This window comes from Streptopelia decaocto (genome assembly GCF_964273445.1).
Source record: "Streptopelia decaocto genome assembly, chromosome: 18".
In the NCBI taxonomy this organism is placed as follows: domain Eukaryota; kingdom Metazoa; phylum Chordata; class Aves; order Columbiformes; family Columbidae; genus Streptopelia; species Streptopelia decaocto.
The window spans coordinates 7,836,804-7,856,005 of record NC_138673.1 but is presented as its reverse complement, the minus strand read 5'-3'; the positions used below and the strand labels follow the sequence as shown (position 1 = coordinate 7,856,005).

The 19,202-nt window shown below is 45.6% G+C and overlaps 2 protein-coding genes across 3 annotated transcripts in view; both read right to left on the bottom strand.

The window, feature by feature from the left end:
• Nucleotides 1–19,202, bottom strand: part of LOC309447554 (transient receptor potential cation channel subfamily V member 2-like) — a 34,526-nt gene that overhangs the window by 9,286 nt on the left and 6,038 nt on the right. For both annotated transcript variants that reach the window (XM_082068301.1, XM_082068300.1), the window contains exons 3-12: nt 16,164–16,328; nt 15,076–15,192; nt 14,170–14,263; nt 6,524–6,597; nt 4,214–4,330; nt 3,291–3,408; nt 2,130–2,425; nt 1,591–1,724; nt 1,110–1,262; nt 293–433 (exon numbers count right to left, since the gene is read on the bottom strand). In XM_082068301.1, the coding sequence (XP_081924427.1) occupies nt 293–433; nt 1,110–1,262; nt 1,591–1,724; nt 2,130–2,368 (667 nt within the window). In that variant the 5' untranslated portion in view covers nt 2,369–2,425; nt 3,291–3,408; nt 4,214–4,330; ... (2 more) ...; nt 15,076–15,192; nt 16,164–16,328. The remainder of the gene's footprint in view (nt 1–292; nt 434–1,109; nt 1,263–1,590; nt 1,725–2,129; nt 2,426–3,290; nt 3,409–4,213; nt 4,331–6,523; nt 6,598–14,169; nt 14,264–15,075; nt 15,193–16,163; nt 16,329–19,202) is intronic.
• Nucleotides 10,206–12,265, bottom strand: UBB (ubiquitin B). Its single transcript, XM_082068302.1, has 2 exons — nt 12,136–12,265; nt 10,206–11,519 (listed from the first exon to the last, which is right to left on the bottom strand). The coding sequence occupies exon 2, from the start codon at nt 11,511–11,513 to the stop codon at nt 10,368–10,370; it is 1,146 nt and encodes a 381-aa protein (XP_081924428.1). The 5' UTR covers nt 11,514–11,519; nt 12,136–12,265; the 3' UTR covers nt 10,206–10,367.

The following is a 19,202-nucleotide window of genomic DNA, read 5'->3' as shown; positions in this document are numbered from 1 at the left end:
AAATAAATACTCCTTATTTCCGTGTACAGCTGAAACATTTTCCCAGACTCCTGATATGGCTAAACTAATCAATTATTTGTGTCTGTCTGAAGCCCCTCAGGTGGGATTAAATGCATAAAACCAAAAATGGTGGCAAGCGCCTACTGCCTGTGAAAGGATTCTGCCATTCAAGTCAGTCAAGAGGTTGATTACAGGACAATAGAGAAGGCAACCAATGCACAGAGGGGCAAACCCAACTCAGAACCAGCAGCATCGCATACAGTGAGGCAATAAAAAAAGTGAAGGGACTCACCAAAATAAAAGTAAATTCCTTCTTTCTTCTTCCTGAAGAATTCACCATGGGCTCTGGCATGGACATCAGCTCCATTCTCTACTAGAAGTTTCACTAAATCTAGGCTCCTTTTCTCGATGGCGATGTGGAGTGCTGTCTGGCCTAAGGAAACAGCAAAATCTGTCACTCGGTGTCACTATCAGAGGCACGGGACTCTTCAGCAAAGTGCTGTTTCAACAGTCGCTGCATGTTCTGCACAGCAATCCTGCAGTCTCAGTGCTGGGCAGGGTGGGTGGCAATTGATGACTTTCAGCAATGTTCATTGGAAAAGCACGTTGCAAACACGGGATCAGAAGCCCCGAGACTGTCAGAAATTCAATGCAAGTCCAGGTAGTTACCCCTGCCTGGCACTAGATCCCAAGCAGCTACGAGAAGATAGAGACAACCATAACATACTTGACTAAGCTGTATACCTGCTGTTAAAAGGATAACCCAACCAGCAAAACTCATTCTGAAATAGTGATATACTATTTCTTTTTCACTTCTAGGGGTTTTTAAGCTTTCCCAAGCAAATCTTCTCACATTCCAGGGTTATCTGTTTTACAGACTGAGAACAAAGTTGCAGAAGTGAAGTGTACAATTCAGGGTTGAAGAGGACACAGTACCAGAATCAGAAATCAGAACTGAAATGTGGGCAGGCTGTCACTAACTGCACCAGAACTCTGGGACTGCAGTGCAGCATAAGCTCCTCTTCTCCTCTTTTTCCTTGTATCCGCACATCTCTCCTTCCTAATGGGGAGGAGGCTGCTCTGGCACTGCATCAGAACATAAACCTTACCTCTGTAGTAACAATCAGAGCACGCGACATTGACGAGCGGCCGGGGATTCTGTGTCTTTTGGTCTATCTCCAGCAAAAGTGGGATTGTGTCATTCTTTCCATTTTTTAAGTTCAACAGGGCTTTCATTAAGCAAGTCTTCCCAGTCTTTGCATCTAGTAGAAAAAGAACATCCAACAGGTTGTACGTGTGCTTTACAAACACCTGTATTACCCAGTTTAGTGTGCACAGAACTTAACTGCCAAAGTAGGACCAAATACAACAATAATTCTAGACGTCTTAGTATTTTTAGTCTGCAGTAGAGGCAAAAGCCTTAGGATAGATGTAATTAATGGCATTTTCCATCCTCAGATGGACATGAGGAAAATGAAAGAATAGACAGAGGGCTAGAGAAAGCAAAACAACATGAGCAGGTTCCCCTGCTTCCCTCCTACATGAACAAGTGCTGCCTCTGCTAACCCTGTTTATGGAACAAGAATCTACCTGTGTATTCGGAATTGGTGAGAAATTTGGAGGTCCTCCTTAAGTACTCGAGTAAACCATCCAGTGCCTCGGGGCTGCCCCTTGAGACTGCGCTGAAGAGCCTGTCTCTGTCAAAGCGGTTGGGGTCCTTTTGGCTAGGGAAGAAATTCTAAGTGTTAAGAAGCTCTAGAGAGCAGACAACAAGTGTGTAATAAGTTCTAGTGGGACAGTGTAGAAAAGGAGGGAGGGCGGAAAAGTTTGTCAGATAAAACGAGTATTTTATTTTTGAGTCACGGGAAAAACAGATTTCCCAGAATTCTCTTAAGTGGCTGCTCTTTCCATCAGCTGGAGCTCTTCCCAGATCCAGTCTGATGTGCAGCCCTGGAACACATCCAGGGCACAAAACAAGAGAAGCCTGAGATAGATGCAGGACCAGAGTCGGTCCCACCACATGGGGTGTAGTTTACATCCCTCCCTGGCCAGAATGGTTCACTCGTGCAGAGCTCCCTCCCAGCAGAGATCAACAGGGATCCCACCCCAAATACCCAACAGTTACTCACTTGCTGACGAGCCCTGGCCAATAGTTCAGATTAATCTTGACTCTAGGAGCAAAGTCACTGCTCTCCTTCTGATACGGCGTCTCCAGGGGTCGTGGCTCTCCTTTCTTTCCAAGCCCTGATCTTTCTTCCTTTTTACTAGATGCAGGTTTATCTTCTGGGACACTGTCATCTGTTTCCAGAACTCCTATCAACCTGTTCCTCTGACACGGGCCCGGCTGCCCGTTTGTGAAGTTATCCATTGCTAGTAGAGATGATCTTGCAGATCACCAAAGATGTTCCCTGCTGAGAGACTAAACCTGCAAAGGAGGAGGAGAATTAACAATTTGGTCACAAACCTAGAATATATTCAGTGTGGCACAGAGAAAAGAACATTTCCAGGCCCAATGTTCCTACAGTTGACTATTGGTCCCTTGAGAGAGAGATTCAGTAAAACTCTGCACAGTAGGAATTTTGAATAAAGGATCAAGGCCTTAAATAGGGCACCACTGGAGAAGTTCATGAAATACAGGCAACTTGTCTGCACAACATCTGAACCCCCTTTGTGAGATGACCTCACCTGTTGGCAGCAGCACAGGTTCCTTGCATAAAAGGCAAAGAAAGTGGATCTTTAGGAGACTATGATCATTGTTCTTGTCTCAGTGCAGCCAACACAGGCTAGACACCAAGTGGCCTAAAAGATAAGATTAACTGTAGGCCATCTTTGGAACAGTGGTAAGTTTGTTCATGTTCTCTGTTGGTAAGCATTACACTGTTTCTAGAGGGAAAACACATGCACAAATTATGTTCCCCTCATGCACTCTCACATTTCATCCCGTGGCAAAATGAGTGGGATCTCCCCAATGTTTGGAGCTGTTGGCTCCCCATGCGAGCACAGGCAACCACACACCCCAGCTGCCAGGTGGGCACCCAGAGCCTGAACAGGGCACAGCTGGATCCAGAGCTGCCGTGCAGGGAGCATCAGTATTCACCAGAGCACCCAGCCAGCCCACTGCTCTCATCTAATACATCCTGTACTCCTTTTTCACCCTTTTGAGACATCTCTTCCTGTATATCTGGACATATCTCAGATCCACGCCCAATGCAAGCTATCTGTAGTCAGCACACGACCGCAGATTCACGCACAGCTCGTGAGGCAGCAGGGAAACGTCCACGATTACCAACCTGAAGCAGAGCCTTTTTTAATGACTCCGTCTTATTCACATGCGCTCCCTCCAAATGGTTAACAGGTTTTCTCTGAAGAGAAGTCTCCCTTGCTGGGACTACAGCCAGACTCCATAGCCTGTACCAGCAAGGACATAAATTGACACAGCATTAGCATTCTGGCTTGGATTAGTATGTGGAAAAACACAATTCTAGGCAGAAAACGGCCACAAAACATTTATGCAGCTCACAGCAAGAAATCCAAGGGCTGATTTCAAGATGGACCATTACGATAAATCAGCCGTTCAGTTTAGTCTGCACTCTAATAAGACACATTCCTCTGCACATACAGGCATACACCCTATAATCCCATTTCAGACTTATTTCCTCCCCCAAAACACTTACTGGTACATTTGCCGATCCTTTAGAGGGCTATTTGTACTTCCGTAATAGTTTGCTTGTGCTTTTCTGTCTTCCTTTCCCCAAAATCATTTCTCAGCTGCAGTTTCCATCTCTCCACAGCGCTCGAGAGAGTTATTTATTGTCTGTCTTGCACAGACAGACTGTCTGGTTTAAAAGCAAGAGCAAAATGGTCCTAAAAAAAAGGACCCTATAAAAGGACCCTATAATATGTACATCCGCTTTGTGCATCCCTAGGAAACAGAGAGCACTCTGTCTGCCAGCTCAACTTTCACTTCTCTACTCAAGAGCCAAGTTGTTTCTTTCTGCGACTTTCCCAAGCCATTTTGAGCAGCGCAGCACCAGCCCTGCTGTCAGAGAGGAAGAGCACAGCACTTACCCCGAGCTGCTGCAAGCTCCACCCAAGAACCGATCTGACAAGGAGTCCCAACGGATCCTTCAGACGGTAAATAACCTCTCAGTAGAAACCAAGTCAAATGCCAACAAGTGTTAATAAGCATGAAAGCAGAGCCCAAATTATTTACATCCATGGGTGAGAGTCCTCTTCTTCTGCGGAGAAGATCACGCTCATATTAGCAGTCTAGTAACAGCACAAGGTTGAACTCCCAGTTGGTGGTGGTCCATGAGAGAATCCAGGCTGCCTGTGAGAAGGAATAACCATGGATTAGTGCTATTTACTCAAGTCTATAGCTTTCTGCAAAGTGAAGAAGGGCTTGCACAGGAAATGACTAGAGAGATTTCTCAGTAAAAGAGAGCCAATGAGTGCAGTGCTCTTATATGGGAAAGCTGGCTGGCTTCTGCAAATTCATAACACTTAACCCCTGCCTGCACGTATAGAGGCGGCATCTCGTGCCTTTCAACAACCGCCCGCTCAGATCCCAAGGGAGGCGGCTGGTGTGACCCTGGCCGTGCTAAAGCCCGTGGTTTGGTTTTGAGGTTTGTCACAAGGCTCTCTCGGCCTCAGGACAAGCAAGAACGCATTGAAACATCTGAGGTCAACTGTTACCGTGGGCAGCCAGTTCTCCTCACACTTCACGCACCCCATTACGAGGCAGAGAAAACCGTATGAGAAAATAAACCACCCAGAGCATCACCCTACAACACACGCAGTGTCAGCTGCTCGTCACGAGCTCAGCAGACTGCACGAAGCAGCCCCAGTTCCAAAACACTTGGGCTACTGGTTACATAATTTGCCACTAGTTCCCACTTCTTGATGAGCTGCCTCCCCAAACGAGTGCAAGTCTGAGGCTTGGAGGTTCTGGGAGCACGGACTGAGCAACTGATTGGAGTAAAGACCATGCATGCAGTCCAATGCCTCTTTACTTGTCACTTGCAAAACAGGACCCCTGGGAACACAAGACACCAGCCCACACCATGTGAATTGATTTTTTCTCTCCACTCCTAACAAAACCCAGGCCTGAGGAGGCAGTGTGATCGTTATCTCCTGCGGCATCGATGCAGGAGGACATTCAGCACCCCCGGCCTCAACAGCTTTCCCCAGCACAGCGCTGCTGCAGAGCGATTCTCATCTGTACTCTGTAGACAAGTACAAAGCCATTTATGTGATCTAGTGCTCATCTAGAGAATCTTATTGACTAACAAGACTGTAAAGAGGTTTTCTAATCAACAGCTTGATAGCAGGGGCACATTCCACAAACAATCTTAGAAGTTTAGTTAACCATTGGTCCAAAAACACTGAGAAGGGGCGTCACATCATGACATACAGAACTCTGGCTGTGCCTTTTCTTCTTCCAAACCCACCACGATCCAAAAGAGAGCCTGCAGCAACCCTAATCCAACAGGACCGCAGGATGATGTGGGGCTTCCTGGAATGCGGTCGTCACCCATAGAAACATTCCCAGATGGCTCCTTCTTTGAGTCAGATGCAGGATGCGTAACAACCTCCCTATAAATACCTCATTAAATGGCAGGGCGCCTTTTCCTCCTTCATGGTTTTGCATAAGATCTCAAGCTAATTCCTCTGATTCCTGTTCCAAAATTAAGCTGATACAGGAATAATGTAAAGCCACTTATTCATTCCAGGCTTAATGATTTATCAGGAACCACAGAATGGCCTACAAAGAACCAACATAAATAAATACAAGACCAGATCTCATCTCTCCTACCCTCATCCCATCCTTGCACTGATTTAGTTTGCTTTAGTCATGTTACACTTAATTTACTGTGATATCAACAGGAGTTTAGGTCAGACTTAGAGGTTTAGATCCTCTTGGGCTTTTCCCCCAGCCTGCATGGGAGTCAGGCCACCGTTCCAGCCAGGGAACGAAATCAGTCCACAAAAGTGCATCATAACAGAGCCCTTTCTGCACATCTGGTTTTAATAGCTTACACAGAGGAAGGGGAATGTGCAGCTTGCTGGGAAAGGAATCACTGCCAGCAGAGAGGTCACCACAGCAAACCAGAAACACAGAGCTGCTGGGGGAACACAAACTCCGGTATGTGCACACACATGCGCACACGTTTGCAGAGTACACGGAGGAAAGCACTTGCACTTCCAGTGCCGAGAAGGGAGAAGCAATGCAGAAAAATACAGAATCTGCCCAAATGTTCACTTGCCAGTGACGGGCTCCCGAGGTCAGCAAGGGGATCATGTCACTGCTGTGCACCAGCCAGCAGAGCTCGTTGTGATGCTTAATGAGCATCTCACCACCACAATCAGGATGAAGCCACCCACAGCAGCACAGGGAGAATAAGAGAGACTATTTAATTGCACCTGCCAGCCTGAATTTTCAAAATCAACATGTAATCCTCTTGCCTTTTGAGGCTTTTATTTGATGGAGCAAGAAGGAATCTTGCAATTGCTCAGTACGTACTTTACTGGTGAAAATGTCTCTGATAGTGTCAAGCTCCTCCTGATAGGAGAGACACGTCTGTGGAAGCCTTCAATCTGGGAAGAGAGAAGTCAAACTCTTAGCTACAAGGTGACATTTTAAGTCAAATCAGTAATTTTAATTTAATAATATTCTCAAAAATATTAATCATTGTAATTATTATGGAATTACAGGTGATATAGAAGCACAGTAACTCACGGCAGGAAAACCGAAGACTGGAACCTGCTTGAAGAGAAAGCAAAAGGAAGCGTGAGGAAGAGGACGTTCTGGAAAGATGGAAGAAAACCACATTTCCTAAAATGTGTGTTTTCTGTTCACCCAAATGTCCATTTTTACCAAATACTGAAAAACATCATATTGTTATGATGAATATCACACTTTCTGTATGCTGTAAATAGAAGATCCAAGTCTCTCACATGTGTCCGCAATTTAATTCCAGCATTTTATCTGTAGCCACCCGAAGGGGCAGCAGCTCAAAATCCCCATGGGAGGGGAGCCTGGAATAACCACACACAAGGGTGAACCACTACAACTCTCTCCAAAATAACAGGTAGGCCAACACTTCACCCAAACCTCACAAAAGCCACATGGTTAAGAAAAAACTGCTTCTTTTAAAGGTCTGTTGTCACACTTGGGAAAATATCAAGTATTTTTGCAAGGCGAGATTCTTTTATTTCACACAACTGTTCAGTAAAACCCACAACAAAGGGATGAATTTTAGCAGGTTCATTTGGTATAGTTGTACCTCTAGAGACACCAGCCAGTGCACAATCTAAAATACAAGTATTTTTAAATATAGTTCAATGTCAAAAGTTGTCTTATAGCACTGGGGACTCAATTTCCATGAGAACATTTCTGGAACTACTAGTCTTACATCATCATATTTAAAGGCTCATATCTATGTATTAGGCCTTTGAAGGAACCATCCACTTCTTCTGTTCCTTAAACTGAAGTGTACTTGTAGTTGATGTCTCCCTTTCTGCAGGATTCCAGCCCGAAGGTGTGTTCCGCTGACAATCAAAACAGGAGCAAGATAGGAAATCCACCGGTAATGCTGCAAAACTCACTTTTGCGGAGAAACAGTGACATCCAGTGGCCACTCAGCAAACCCCAATTCCTGCTGCTGCTGAGAACAGCCTCGATAGGCCAGTCAAAAAGCTCAGCTTGCAGCAGGGTTAAATGCCATTATCAGAATCTTTTGTCAATGTGGGAGCATTAGGATTATTCTGTTTTAATACCATATAGATCCTGACTAAAACTTATTAAATTCTTATTTCAGTTATGAATCGTTGTCTCTAAGAAGACCAAATAGAGGTGCCACCCCATCGTGAGAAAATGCTGTATCTTAACAGCATCAGTCCTTCCTATTGCCTGATATTACTTAGTCTTTCATTCATAGCTTCTTCAGTGTACACAATGCAAACTATGTAACCTCTATTTACAGTTCCTTGTAATTTATATGCATTTCCCTAATTCATTAAGATAAATTGCAAAGAGTTTTCTTTGTTAATGAAGGAATCCCTTGCCGTCATCCCTTCCAGCTGGTGATGGCCACCCCTCCATGAGTTGGAGGAGCAGCCTGGATAACTCAGCTCATCCAAGAGGAGCAGAGTCCAGCCCAAGTCCCCGTGGTGACCCGTCCAAGGTACCTTCACCCAGGTAGTGCCACAGCACAACAGCACCTGGGGACTTCACTCCTTGTCCTCTGCATTTAGAGACGTGCTGTTCTGCGCCATTTCTAGCAAGACAACTACACAGCTCATTAATGTTCAGCACAAGGCTCATCTAAGGCAGGGAAACCCACACACGGACACACGAGCAACGTTTCTGCAACAGGTCACATCCAGTGAGTGACCCTGGAGAAAGGGGACCTGCCACAGACAGACCTAAACCAGCAAACCATGCCTGCACGACCTGAGCGGTGTCTGCAGCTGTTACCTTACAGCATGGCTTAATTATTAGAACAACCTGAGAAAGGACATCTCTTAATTATTAACCAGAGAAGATAAAGCAGCTAGTTTTATCATGCAGTAAATCAGCAGCAGAAAAAGTAATGTAAATTTATTCAGGGCTGTTATCTCCTCTGGACTATGAATTGCTCAAGGACTTTATGCACTAACAAGCAACGAAACACCCAGGCAGTGACAGAATCAGAGGAGGGTTGGAAGGGGCCTCTGGAGGTCATTTTGTCCAGCCCCCCCACCCAGGGCTGGTTCCCCAGCCCCACATCCAGATGCCTTTTGAGCATCTCCAAGGGAGTCCCCACAACCCCTCCGGGCAACCTGCCCCGGTGGCTAAACTGGAAAAAGCAGAAATCAAGGAAAGGCAAAAGAAGCTATTGCAGAAAAACTTGTCATCTAAGGAAAGTCTCTCTTATGGTAGAAACAACATTTATTTACAGAACTTCAGAGCAAAACTGCTGCTCAAAAAAATAATAAAAAAACCCCATGGTTCTAACCATCAAAACTACCTTGAACTTAGTTACAGTGTGCAGTTTTCTATGAAAACAGCAGTGGAAGCTTTTTGGCCATGGTTACATCCATGCTAAGGCAGCACTGCTAATGCGATGCATTATCTACCACAGACACCCAGTGATGTTACATTGAAAGCTGCAATCCAAGAGGAACCCAGTTTCACAGCAACACTGCAGTGGACAAAAAAATATCCACTCATATGGTGCGTAATTCGGGGTTATCTGTAAAAATCAAAGTGCACCAGCACAGAAACACTGTGCACACAGCATATGGATGCCAGGAGTTCCACTGCAAGTTCAGCAGCTGTCAAAATTCAACAGATAGACATCCGCAACCACAACCCTTTACCTGGTGAAGTTTCTATGAAAGGGCACACAGATTACTGATTACATCCACCTTTTAGGACCCATCACTACATAGTTGAACAAAAACATTCTAACCCCACCTCTCTGAATGACTTAAACCACCCCATCAAAAAAAAAAAAAAAACAAACAAGCACTCCAACAGAAAAAAATACACACAAAGCCCAAACAAGACAGAGACAACCCAGACTTCAGGCAGAACTCCCTGGCTTTTGGCATTAAATGGTTTTTTAAAAAGCTTTTGTTTTTTTGGTTTTTTTTTTACTGAGATCAAACCAGTAAATTAATACTCCTCAGTCCTGTATCACTGTTCAATATTAAGGAGTTTCCCTGGACCCCATGTATTAAGGCAGTAACAGCCCCCAGCAGTTACTGTCACTGCCTGGGCCCTTCCCAGATCTTGTGTTCCACGTTCACCCAGAGCAACACCCCACAAACCACAGCCCCCCATGCCCCCACCCACTAAAGCTCAAGTCACTCCACAGCAGCATCAGACACTGCAGCTGTTCACACCCACCCCACAGGACAAGCCAATTTAAACACCCCACAAGCTGCAGCAAACCCCACCCCATTGCACTGGCATTCCCATCCCCTAATTTGGTGTGTGGCTTTCTGGGGTCTTTAACAATTACCCTCCCTGGAAACTGAGTTGTGATAATCTCTGAAAAAAAGAAATACCAGGGTATTAGTGCTTAATTTAAGACTTTAATCCAGAACCATAGGGTTCTCATTATACATGCAAAGAGGCTTAAACTGCCATGGAAGACAGTCAAAGTAAGCAGGCCACTTAAATATACCAGTTTTATCAACTTGAACAGACAGACAAGTTGTAATGTGCAACAGAAAACTTTATTAGCATTTCAACAGACAGTTGTTCAGCAGTTACTTAAGCTTGCATTCACCTTGCATTTAACTTAAGACATTAAAGAACTACAGTGCAAACATAAATGCTATCGGCAATCTTGTTGTGAAGCAAGATGCACAATAACTTAACAGCCACCCCTCAGGCGCAGCACCAGGTGCAGGGTGGATTCCTTCTGGATGTTGTAGTCAGACAGGGTGCGCCCGTCTTCCAGCTGCTTGCCAGCAAAGATCAGCCTCTGCTGGTCTGGGGGAATGCCTTCCTTGTCCTGGATCTTGGCCTTGACATTCTCAATGGTGTCACTGGGCTCAACCTCGAGGGTGATGGTCTTGCCAGTCAGGGTCTTGACAAAAATCTGCATCCCTCCTCTCAGGCGCAGCACCAGGTGGAGAGTGGATTCCTTCTGGATGTTGTAGTCGGACAAGGTGCGCCCATCTTCCAGCTGCTTGCCAGCAAAAATCAGCCTCTGCTGATCGGGGGGAATGCCTTCCTTGTCCTGGATCTTGGCCTTCACGTTCTCAATGGTATCACTGGGCTCAACCTCGAGGGTGATGGTCTTGCCAGTCAGGGTCTTCACAAAGATCTGCATCCCTCCCCTCAGGCGCAGCACCAGGTGCAGGGTGGATTCCTTCTGGATGTTGTAGTCGGACAGGGTGCGCCCGTCTTCCAGCTGCTTGCCAGCAAAAATCAGCCTCTGCTGGTCTGGGGGAATGCCTTCCTTGTCCTGGATCTTGGCCTTCACATTCTCAATGGTGTCACTGGGCTCAACCTCGAGGGTGATGGTCTTGCCAGTCAAGGTCTTGACAAAAATCTGCATCCCTCCCCTCAGGCGCAGCACCAAGTGGAGAGTGGATTCCTTCTGGATATTGTAGTCGGACAGAGTACGACCATCTTCCAGCTGCTTGCCAGCAAAAATCAGCCTCTGCTGGTCTGGGGGAATGCCTTCCTTGTCCTGGATCTTGGCCTTCACGTTCTCAATGGTGTCACTGGGCTCAACCTCGAGGGTGATGGTCTTGCCAGTCAGGGTCTTGACAAAGATCTGCATCCCTCCTCTCAGGCGCAGCACCAGGTGCAGGGTGGATTCCTTCTGGATGTTGTAGTCAGACAGGGTGCGCCCGTCTTCCAGCTGCTTGCCAGCGAAGATCAGCCTCTGCTGGTCTGGGGGAATGCCTTCCTTGTCCTGGATCTTGGCCTTCACATTCTCAATGGTGTCACTGGGCTCAACCTCAAGGGTGATGGTCTTGCCAGTCAGGGTCTTGACAAAGATCTGCATGTTGAACTGTAAGACATAGAGGAGTTTTAATTTCAGCTACTTAATGGAAAAACAGTTTTGAATTACTTCTAAATGAAAACACTCCTGTTATTTTACACTTTTCAGTCGTTTTTTTATTTTTAAATCAAGATTTTCTACAGCCACCCCTCCCTCAGGACTAAGCAGACCTGTTTTTGAGCCTCACCGCGCTGCATTACTGTAACAGATTCCTTACATCGCCTCTCCCCAATCGACCCCCAGACCCCCCCTTGTCCCCCTCCCAGCGCTGCGGCCGCGCCCCCGCCGGCCAATGGCGGCCCCGGCGCTGAGCTGCCCCCCCGCCCCGGGCGGTGACGCACCCACCGGCTTCCGGGAGAGCGAGCGGAGCCCCCGCCATTTTCACCGTAACGCAGCCTCTTTCCCGTAAGAAAACTATCGAATTCCGCCGCCCCCCCCCCGCCCCGCTTCCAGTTCTCAACAACACGGTTCAGAGTAACGCGAAACTCTGAACAATCTCTCCCCCCCGCCAACCCCGAACAAAAAATACTGCCCAACAATACCCCACCCCACAACTGACTCCCCGTAAATATCGTCCCGTTTTAATCTTTCCAACCGCCCAAACCTCTCCCACCCATCGACTCACGTCTCGGGCCCTGAACGCTGCTCGTCAGAAGCTCTGCCACACTCCACAACAACCCAAATCTGCGGCGTGACGCAGCCCCGCCCGTATTTATGCGATTTCTGACAGACAGGCCACGCCCCTCTTAAACGCGCGTGTCCATCCGCCTCCCAAAGTAGTCCCAAGTAAAAGACCACCGTTGTGAAAAAAATTTACCTTTCTACCCCTCCAATCGCTCTTCCGGGGACAAGTGGGTCCTGGAGTCTTAGTGCGGGACCTCAGATCCTTAAAAAATCTGGAAATTTCTGGGGGCGCGGATTGATCTGGAGGTGCGGTGAAGCGGTTAGTGGCAAGACCTGAAAGTTCGGCATTGATTGGTGCAGGAGTAAGAACGGCGGGTGTTGATTGGGTGATCCGGAGTAAAGCTACAGAAGGGCGGGGCTGGGCGGCTGTAGGGAAAGCTCTGGAAGATTCGGATACTGCTCGGCGCTGATTGGTGCACGGTGAGGTCAGCGCTGTTGCTAGGGGGGAGCCGCCCTGCAGGGGCAGATTTCGGCTGTGCGCATGCGTACTTGTGCTGCTGCGTGGGGTGAGGGCGCCCGGAGCCCCGCGATGGGGACGGGGCTGCCTGTGTGGCTCTTCTCCAGCCCCAGCCGACGCTCCTGGAAGAGCGTGGCGTGAACAGTGGGGAAAAGAGCGCCGGAGAAAGACGGGTTACCCTTGCTGCCAGATTTTTGTTGGCCCCCAGAGACACCAGCAGATCCGACCGAGCCCAGGGGAAGCGTTTATGGCTGAGCCTGGAACAGTCTGTAGGGCTGGTCCTGGGAAAAGCTGGGAAGAGTGTGCATTGGAAAAGCTGGGGAAAAGAACTAGTTAGAAATTCATCAAGTGTTGGTGACTCGTGGTTCGTCACGCGTGGCGCCCATTTCCTGAGCAGCCCTTTGCACCAATTTCAGCTGCCGGACAACTTAATGCTTTAATGTGAGGTTGCAGAACAAGCCCCGTGATGAAATGCTGACATTTGTAATTCAAATGGCTGTTTACTTGCCTTCAGGAAGCTTTAATCAAGGTATGGCACAGCTTCCTCCTGTGAACTGATGTGGAAATGTGCTTTGTGTTAATTAAGCTTGATGACACCTTTCAGACTGGCTCTCAGCTCATTTTATGTTGTATCTGGAGTATACAATCGAGGAAGGTTTTTGTGTGGTAGTGTTCTATCTGCTGCTTACCCCTTCAGTGCAGCCAGATGAACTTGCTGTTAAGGAGCACACCCATGAACGGCAGGATTCAGTACCCAGCTACTCTATTTTCCCCTTTAAAAACGAACAAACAAAACCCACAACGACGAAACCCTTTTGCTTTCCTTTCTCCTAACAGGCCGTGTGTTTGCGAGCACCTCCTGGCTTACAGCAGAAAGGAAATAAATCATACCAACAATAATTCACAACGTAGAAGCAGTAAGAGAAGAAAAGGGTAACTGGAAAGTTCCGAAACAGCCCCATGGCAACAACCAACTTTGGAAATATTATTTGGCTGCCTAAATTTAGGGCAAAAGGCAAGTTTAGGCAATATCACATTTGTTTTCTTTATGCCGCCAATTTTGCTCAGTGTTTCCAGTAGGTTCGTTTTGTTTGCTTGGTGCCAGGGTGACTAAATGAATACCATGGAGTCCTAGGAGGAAGGGCACCAGTAATTAATATTTACATATGTGAAAGGCCATGTCTGCTGAACTGGAAATTAACCACAGGCTAATCTAGAGACCAGCCCGTGTTTGAGCACATCAGACTTGTATTAAAGATTTTATTGTGCGTGTCTTTGTTTTTTTAATGTCCCTCTAGACTGAGAAGGGGAAATGTCTTTTTTTTTTTTTTTTTCTTTTTCCTTTCTGTGTAAACCAGAAAACACAGGAGTTCTCACTTATTTTTTTCTAAGTATGACTAAATCCCATGACTAATCTGCATTCACTATTGTTGTTTGGTTTCTTTTTAAGTATTCAAAGCAACAGATCAGAATAAAGTCCCAACAAGATGGGTCTGCCATGGGTAGTTCTTTAAATACCTTTTTAATGATGACTGCTGAAAACTTCATTGTTCAGGGAAATGAGTTACCCAAAGCAAGCACAGGACATGACTGCTGACATCGAATGCAGACTCTATTTTAAAAACAATTATGGATTAAATTAATCAATTCCATGTAAAAAGCCTCATTATTTTCCTCAGTTATCCCTCTATCAAAAGAGATAAACAAAACAGTTCAGCTTTGTGCACACAACTCCAGGGCCTAACAGAATTAAACTAATCTCCATAGCCTGTGGGCAGAGGCCACCATTAGCATTTTGCAGTGTCCACTGATTGGATTAATTTAATTGTCCTAACTGTTAATCTATGACAGCCATCTACATGCCTGTACAGATCCCACCTCTTTTGTTTTGGGGGCTCGGGGGTGGGCTAAATACAGAGAGCTGCTTAAATAACCTATTTTCCCGTCCCTTGGCTCTCTCTGTGTAGTAAACTCATGCCCTGAATGTTACACATTTGATAGGTGCATCAATTCTTTATATTATTTCAATGATAATTATTATCAAGTTGAAAGGTACTTCTTTTTAAAGTCAGAATGCAGTGTTTATATATTGTGGGCCGGATTCTGTGATTCTCACACATGATGTGTACAGAGCAATCTCCTAAAGTGGAGGTGATGGCCTTGTGATTAAATTTTACTGAATTTCAGCTTTACCTCAGAATTTCTTTAGAAAATAATTTAGTACTGAATTTGATACAAAGGAGATCCGTTCATTCTGAAATGGTGTGGTAACTGTTGTGGTTGTACAAAGCATATGTAGTTAACACACATCCTGCTCTTCCTCCAGAAGCTCTTGGTGAATCAGAATCATCAAGCAGCTGACTGTGAACTGTGTATAAATAAATGCAAAGCTGAAAAAGCAGAAATCTCTATCGTGTGACTTGCCTGACTGCACAGGTGGCTCCAGCCTTTGCCAGGGCACGGGGCCTGCGGTCGGGAACGTGTGTTTCTTTCCAAGTGGTTTCAGAAGTGGGTCACTGGGCAGTAGTACAAAGCAACCTACTTTCAGAAGAGAAGAATCCGGGATCAAAGAAATGTTTCCAACGAATCTTTACGTTCTAAAACACAATCTGGGTCTGTTTTTGAATGTAAACTAATGCCCTAGCAACAGCGTATCATTTCTACGTGACCAATGTCAAATGAAACAATCTGTTTATCTTCGGTTACAAGGGTTTAAGTTGGGACAGCCAGTCAGGCGATTTGAGTATGTGCAGCAAGTTCAGTTCTGTTCCTTTGTTCAGATAAAAATAGGGCTACTTGCCACAGGGAAATAACAATGTATATATTCCTATCTTATAATATTACTCATACCTGCTTTAGGTCACTCTGTGTATGACACAGGATAATTATATTTATCTATTTACAATTGTGGAGATAAATATTTTCTCTCCAATCCTGTAACCCTGCAATAAGGCCCAGTGTTTGCTGAAGTTCCAGCCACAAGACAAACAGAGCTGTGGCATGTTATTGCTTGTCCTTGTGCTGCCAAGCTCAAGGGTTACAAAAATAGTGAGTCACAATTCAAAGTACTGTGAGACTGACTGTGATGAGATTAGCGAAAAAAAGACAACGGAGTTTTGTTTTTTAAAACTTATGCTAAAGATACCTTAAATAAATAAAGCTTAGAATAAGGTACTAACTTCAGGAGCTGAAAGCTTAAGAAGTGGATACCCAGATTTGTAGTAAAAAGGGGAAAATGAGCAATACTCATTGTCTCGTTTGTTTAAAGCGTATTTTGACTTCCCAGGACACATGCGATACAGCTTTAAGATCTGTGCTGCCACAATAGCGAGTCTTTCTCTGTAGGTGTCAATGACCCAGAGGAACATGTGGCAATTCCCGGTGCTTATGATGTAAGGAGACTTCTAAAGGGCATCTTATAAAGACACCATCAGCCTAAAATCACAGGGTTGTGTCTGCATGTTATGCCAGTGAAAGCAACAATTAATAACTAGGTCTATTCTAAAAATTACTTGTCTGCATCTTTCCAGTCTGCCTCCTGCCTGTGAGTCTCCTGGATCTGCTCCAAGCTGCACTGCAGCGCAGGAGCTGCCTTTGTTCCCCTTCTCGCTGCCTCTGAGCCGCTTTAGCATGTGGTTTCTGGGATGAGGTTTTTCAGCAGGATAGCAAAGCAGCACCTTGAAAAACAGAAAGAAGAAATAAATCCTAAACCGCTGTTAATCATTATTAACATGATTCAACAGAAGCTGTCGAACAGCGAACAAAACCAAATACTGTCAAGGCCATTCGGAACAGCCTTTGTCCATTGGCCCTGGGGTGATATCTCTGTAGTTTGTCTTCAGATCCAGCTCGGATCCCATGATGGTGAGGAGAACGTCCAGAACGCTTCCCCTCCACAACAGTAAGGCTAAAATCCAAGCACTGACATTTTTCACCCTAGCACAACTATGTAAACTACCTCAATTCTTTTATAGTGGGCTGTTAGCTATTACACTGCTTCTAGTTCCCTGCTTATTAGATGAAAAGCATCCACAGTTCCTAATTCTCTTTAACCCACAAACATGGAGCTGCTTTCAGTGCTGCTTTTGCGATGAAAACGCCCTTACAGACTCAACGTGGGCTGCAAGCCAGGCCTGCAGAGCTGAGTCATTCTTACACAAGCAGAGCTGAGATGGCACAGAAAAACACCTTTGTACTTTAACATTAAAACACGTCAGCTGTTGAACTTTGAATATCACAAGACACCTAAAGAGAACATACAGTAATTTACTGGACTTTTCCTCTCGTCCATCCCATCTTTCTGAATAATTCTTCCCTCTCCATTTTGTCTCAGAAGCTCCAGAGCACAAGCATTCTTCACCAAGCTATTGGCTTCTACTAAAGTTTGGCAAACATTGCATCAGATTTGGAAGTAATGTACCAGTGAAAGCTGTTAACTCTTCGGGCGCTGGGAAACGCCTGCCGCCCAGGTACACTGACAATACAGTAAGAAACCACTGAAATTCAGGGCTTGCAAATCAGAGTACCAGTGAAATTTATCATCAGCCAGAGATCCACTATAAAGCTCTTGAATTAGTTATTTCTGTGAGACCCAGTTTTGGGCTTTAAGAGTCCTCTGTAATAAAATATGAAACAAATGGAAAAGGAGGAAAAATTTCTTTACTACAGCCTTCCGAAACAAAACTGCATTTTGTTCTTCCATTTTTGTCTTCCACTTCTTCATCCTGAAGTGTCACAGGGAAGCAGAATTTAGCTTCTCAAAACGCTATCTACATTTAAAATATGCTGAACTAATTGTGGAGAGGCACACAGGGAGTGACAGATGTGCAGATATTACACGGACTGCATAGCCGCTCCAGTTTTCTCCCTGGAATTGCTTTTTCAGGGTGTACAGTGTCTCCTGTCCTGGGGAGAGGAGGTCATTTGTTTGAACGGATCACTAACAAGCTCCTAAAATATGCTCTGGCTTTCAGTTTAGTGCAGTTCAGTGTTTTTATCAGACCGTGGAGGCTGAAACCTGCAGCTGCCGCCGGCCGTGCGCCCCGCTGAAGGCAAATGAACCCAAGCTGCAAACTGCACGGGCTCAGTTTCAGCTCGTGGTCTCCAGTTTTACCTCAATGACTCTTCCTCCCAAAATACAAGGTGACTAACATGAAATGTAGCGTGACTAAAGGTCTGGGAGTGGCTCAGATCAGGAGCTACAGATGGACATGTTGGCATGGGCCAGAATTCATCACGTATGGTGTTTTAAATGGTTCCATTAGGATGAGTAACCAGCACAAAGGTTCACATGAGGAGTAACAGGAAGCGTAACTCAGCGCCCTTTCCGATGAGGTGCTGAGCCACAGGATTGTTATGGAGGTTCTGGAATGTGCCGCCTCAAGAGGCGACCTACATGCTGTAGCTGCATGTTTTTAAAGCTGTTTTCCAGAGCAGAGGGTGCTGATGGCTGTTTCATCACTGTCCAGTTGCTTTCCTCTATTCCTGGCCGAGACAAGACATTTTGGTGCCTCTTGTACCCCCGAACAGACAGGCAGCTCACTTGTTTACATCCTTCTCTGTTTCCCTTCTTGAGAACAGCAGGACATTAAGTCCTGTTGAAAATACAAACTCTTGATTGTAACTCAAAATAAATTTCCAGTCCTGCAACACTGGACATAAAGATACAAAGATTCAACCTTAGAGTTATTTCTCCCCCCCCCAACCAAATGTGACTTGGACACCTACAGGTTTTGAACTTCTCCCCTGCATTGAATAGTTTTACTTGAGAAACAGCATTGTATTTTAGATGTTCAGGAATAACCTTTTCCAATATATTTACCACTAGAGGAATGTGTTCACATTTTCCTAAGGTGGTTTGTTGTTCTTGTTTTGGTTGTTTGGTGGGTTTTATTGTTTTAAGATATGTACTATCTTGATTGTTTTCCTTTTTAGGACCTTGGTGACAGAATTTGTGAAAAGTTGTCTAAGGGGAATCATGTTAGAAGCCATTCTCTGCAAGGCTGCCACAATGATTTCAGGCTTCAGGAAGATCTAACTACACTTCCAAAGGTGCATCCCATACACCACAGGATTGTTAAACAGCAGCCTTGTTTCTAAATGAGGGGGGGTGCATAGCAGAGATATGAAACCATATAATTTTAATGGCACCTCAGGTCAGCAAAGCACCTTGACGTTGTGAATATGTGTGGCACCATATCCTTATAATTAAGAAAAAACCTCATGCTTGTGGATAACCGTAATTTTTACCATTACAAGGCATTTTACAAGCTGGAGGTGAGTCTGCTTTTCTTTGGGGCAAAATGGCTCCAGCATGAATTCACAGAATCCCAGAATGTCAGGGCTTGGAAGGGACCTCGAAAGCTCATCCAGTGCAATCCCCCCATGGAGCAGGAACACCCAGATGAGGTTACACAGGAAGGTGTCCAGGCGGGTTGGAATGTCTGCAGAGAAGGAGACTCCACAACCTGGGCAGCCTGGGCCAGTGTCTGTCACCCTCACTGAGAAGAAGTTTCTTCTCAAATTTAAGTGGATCCTCCTGCGTTCCAGTT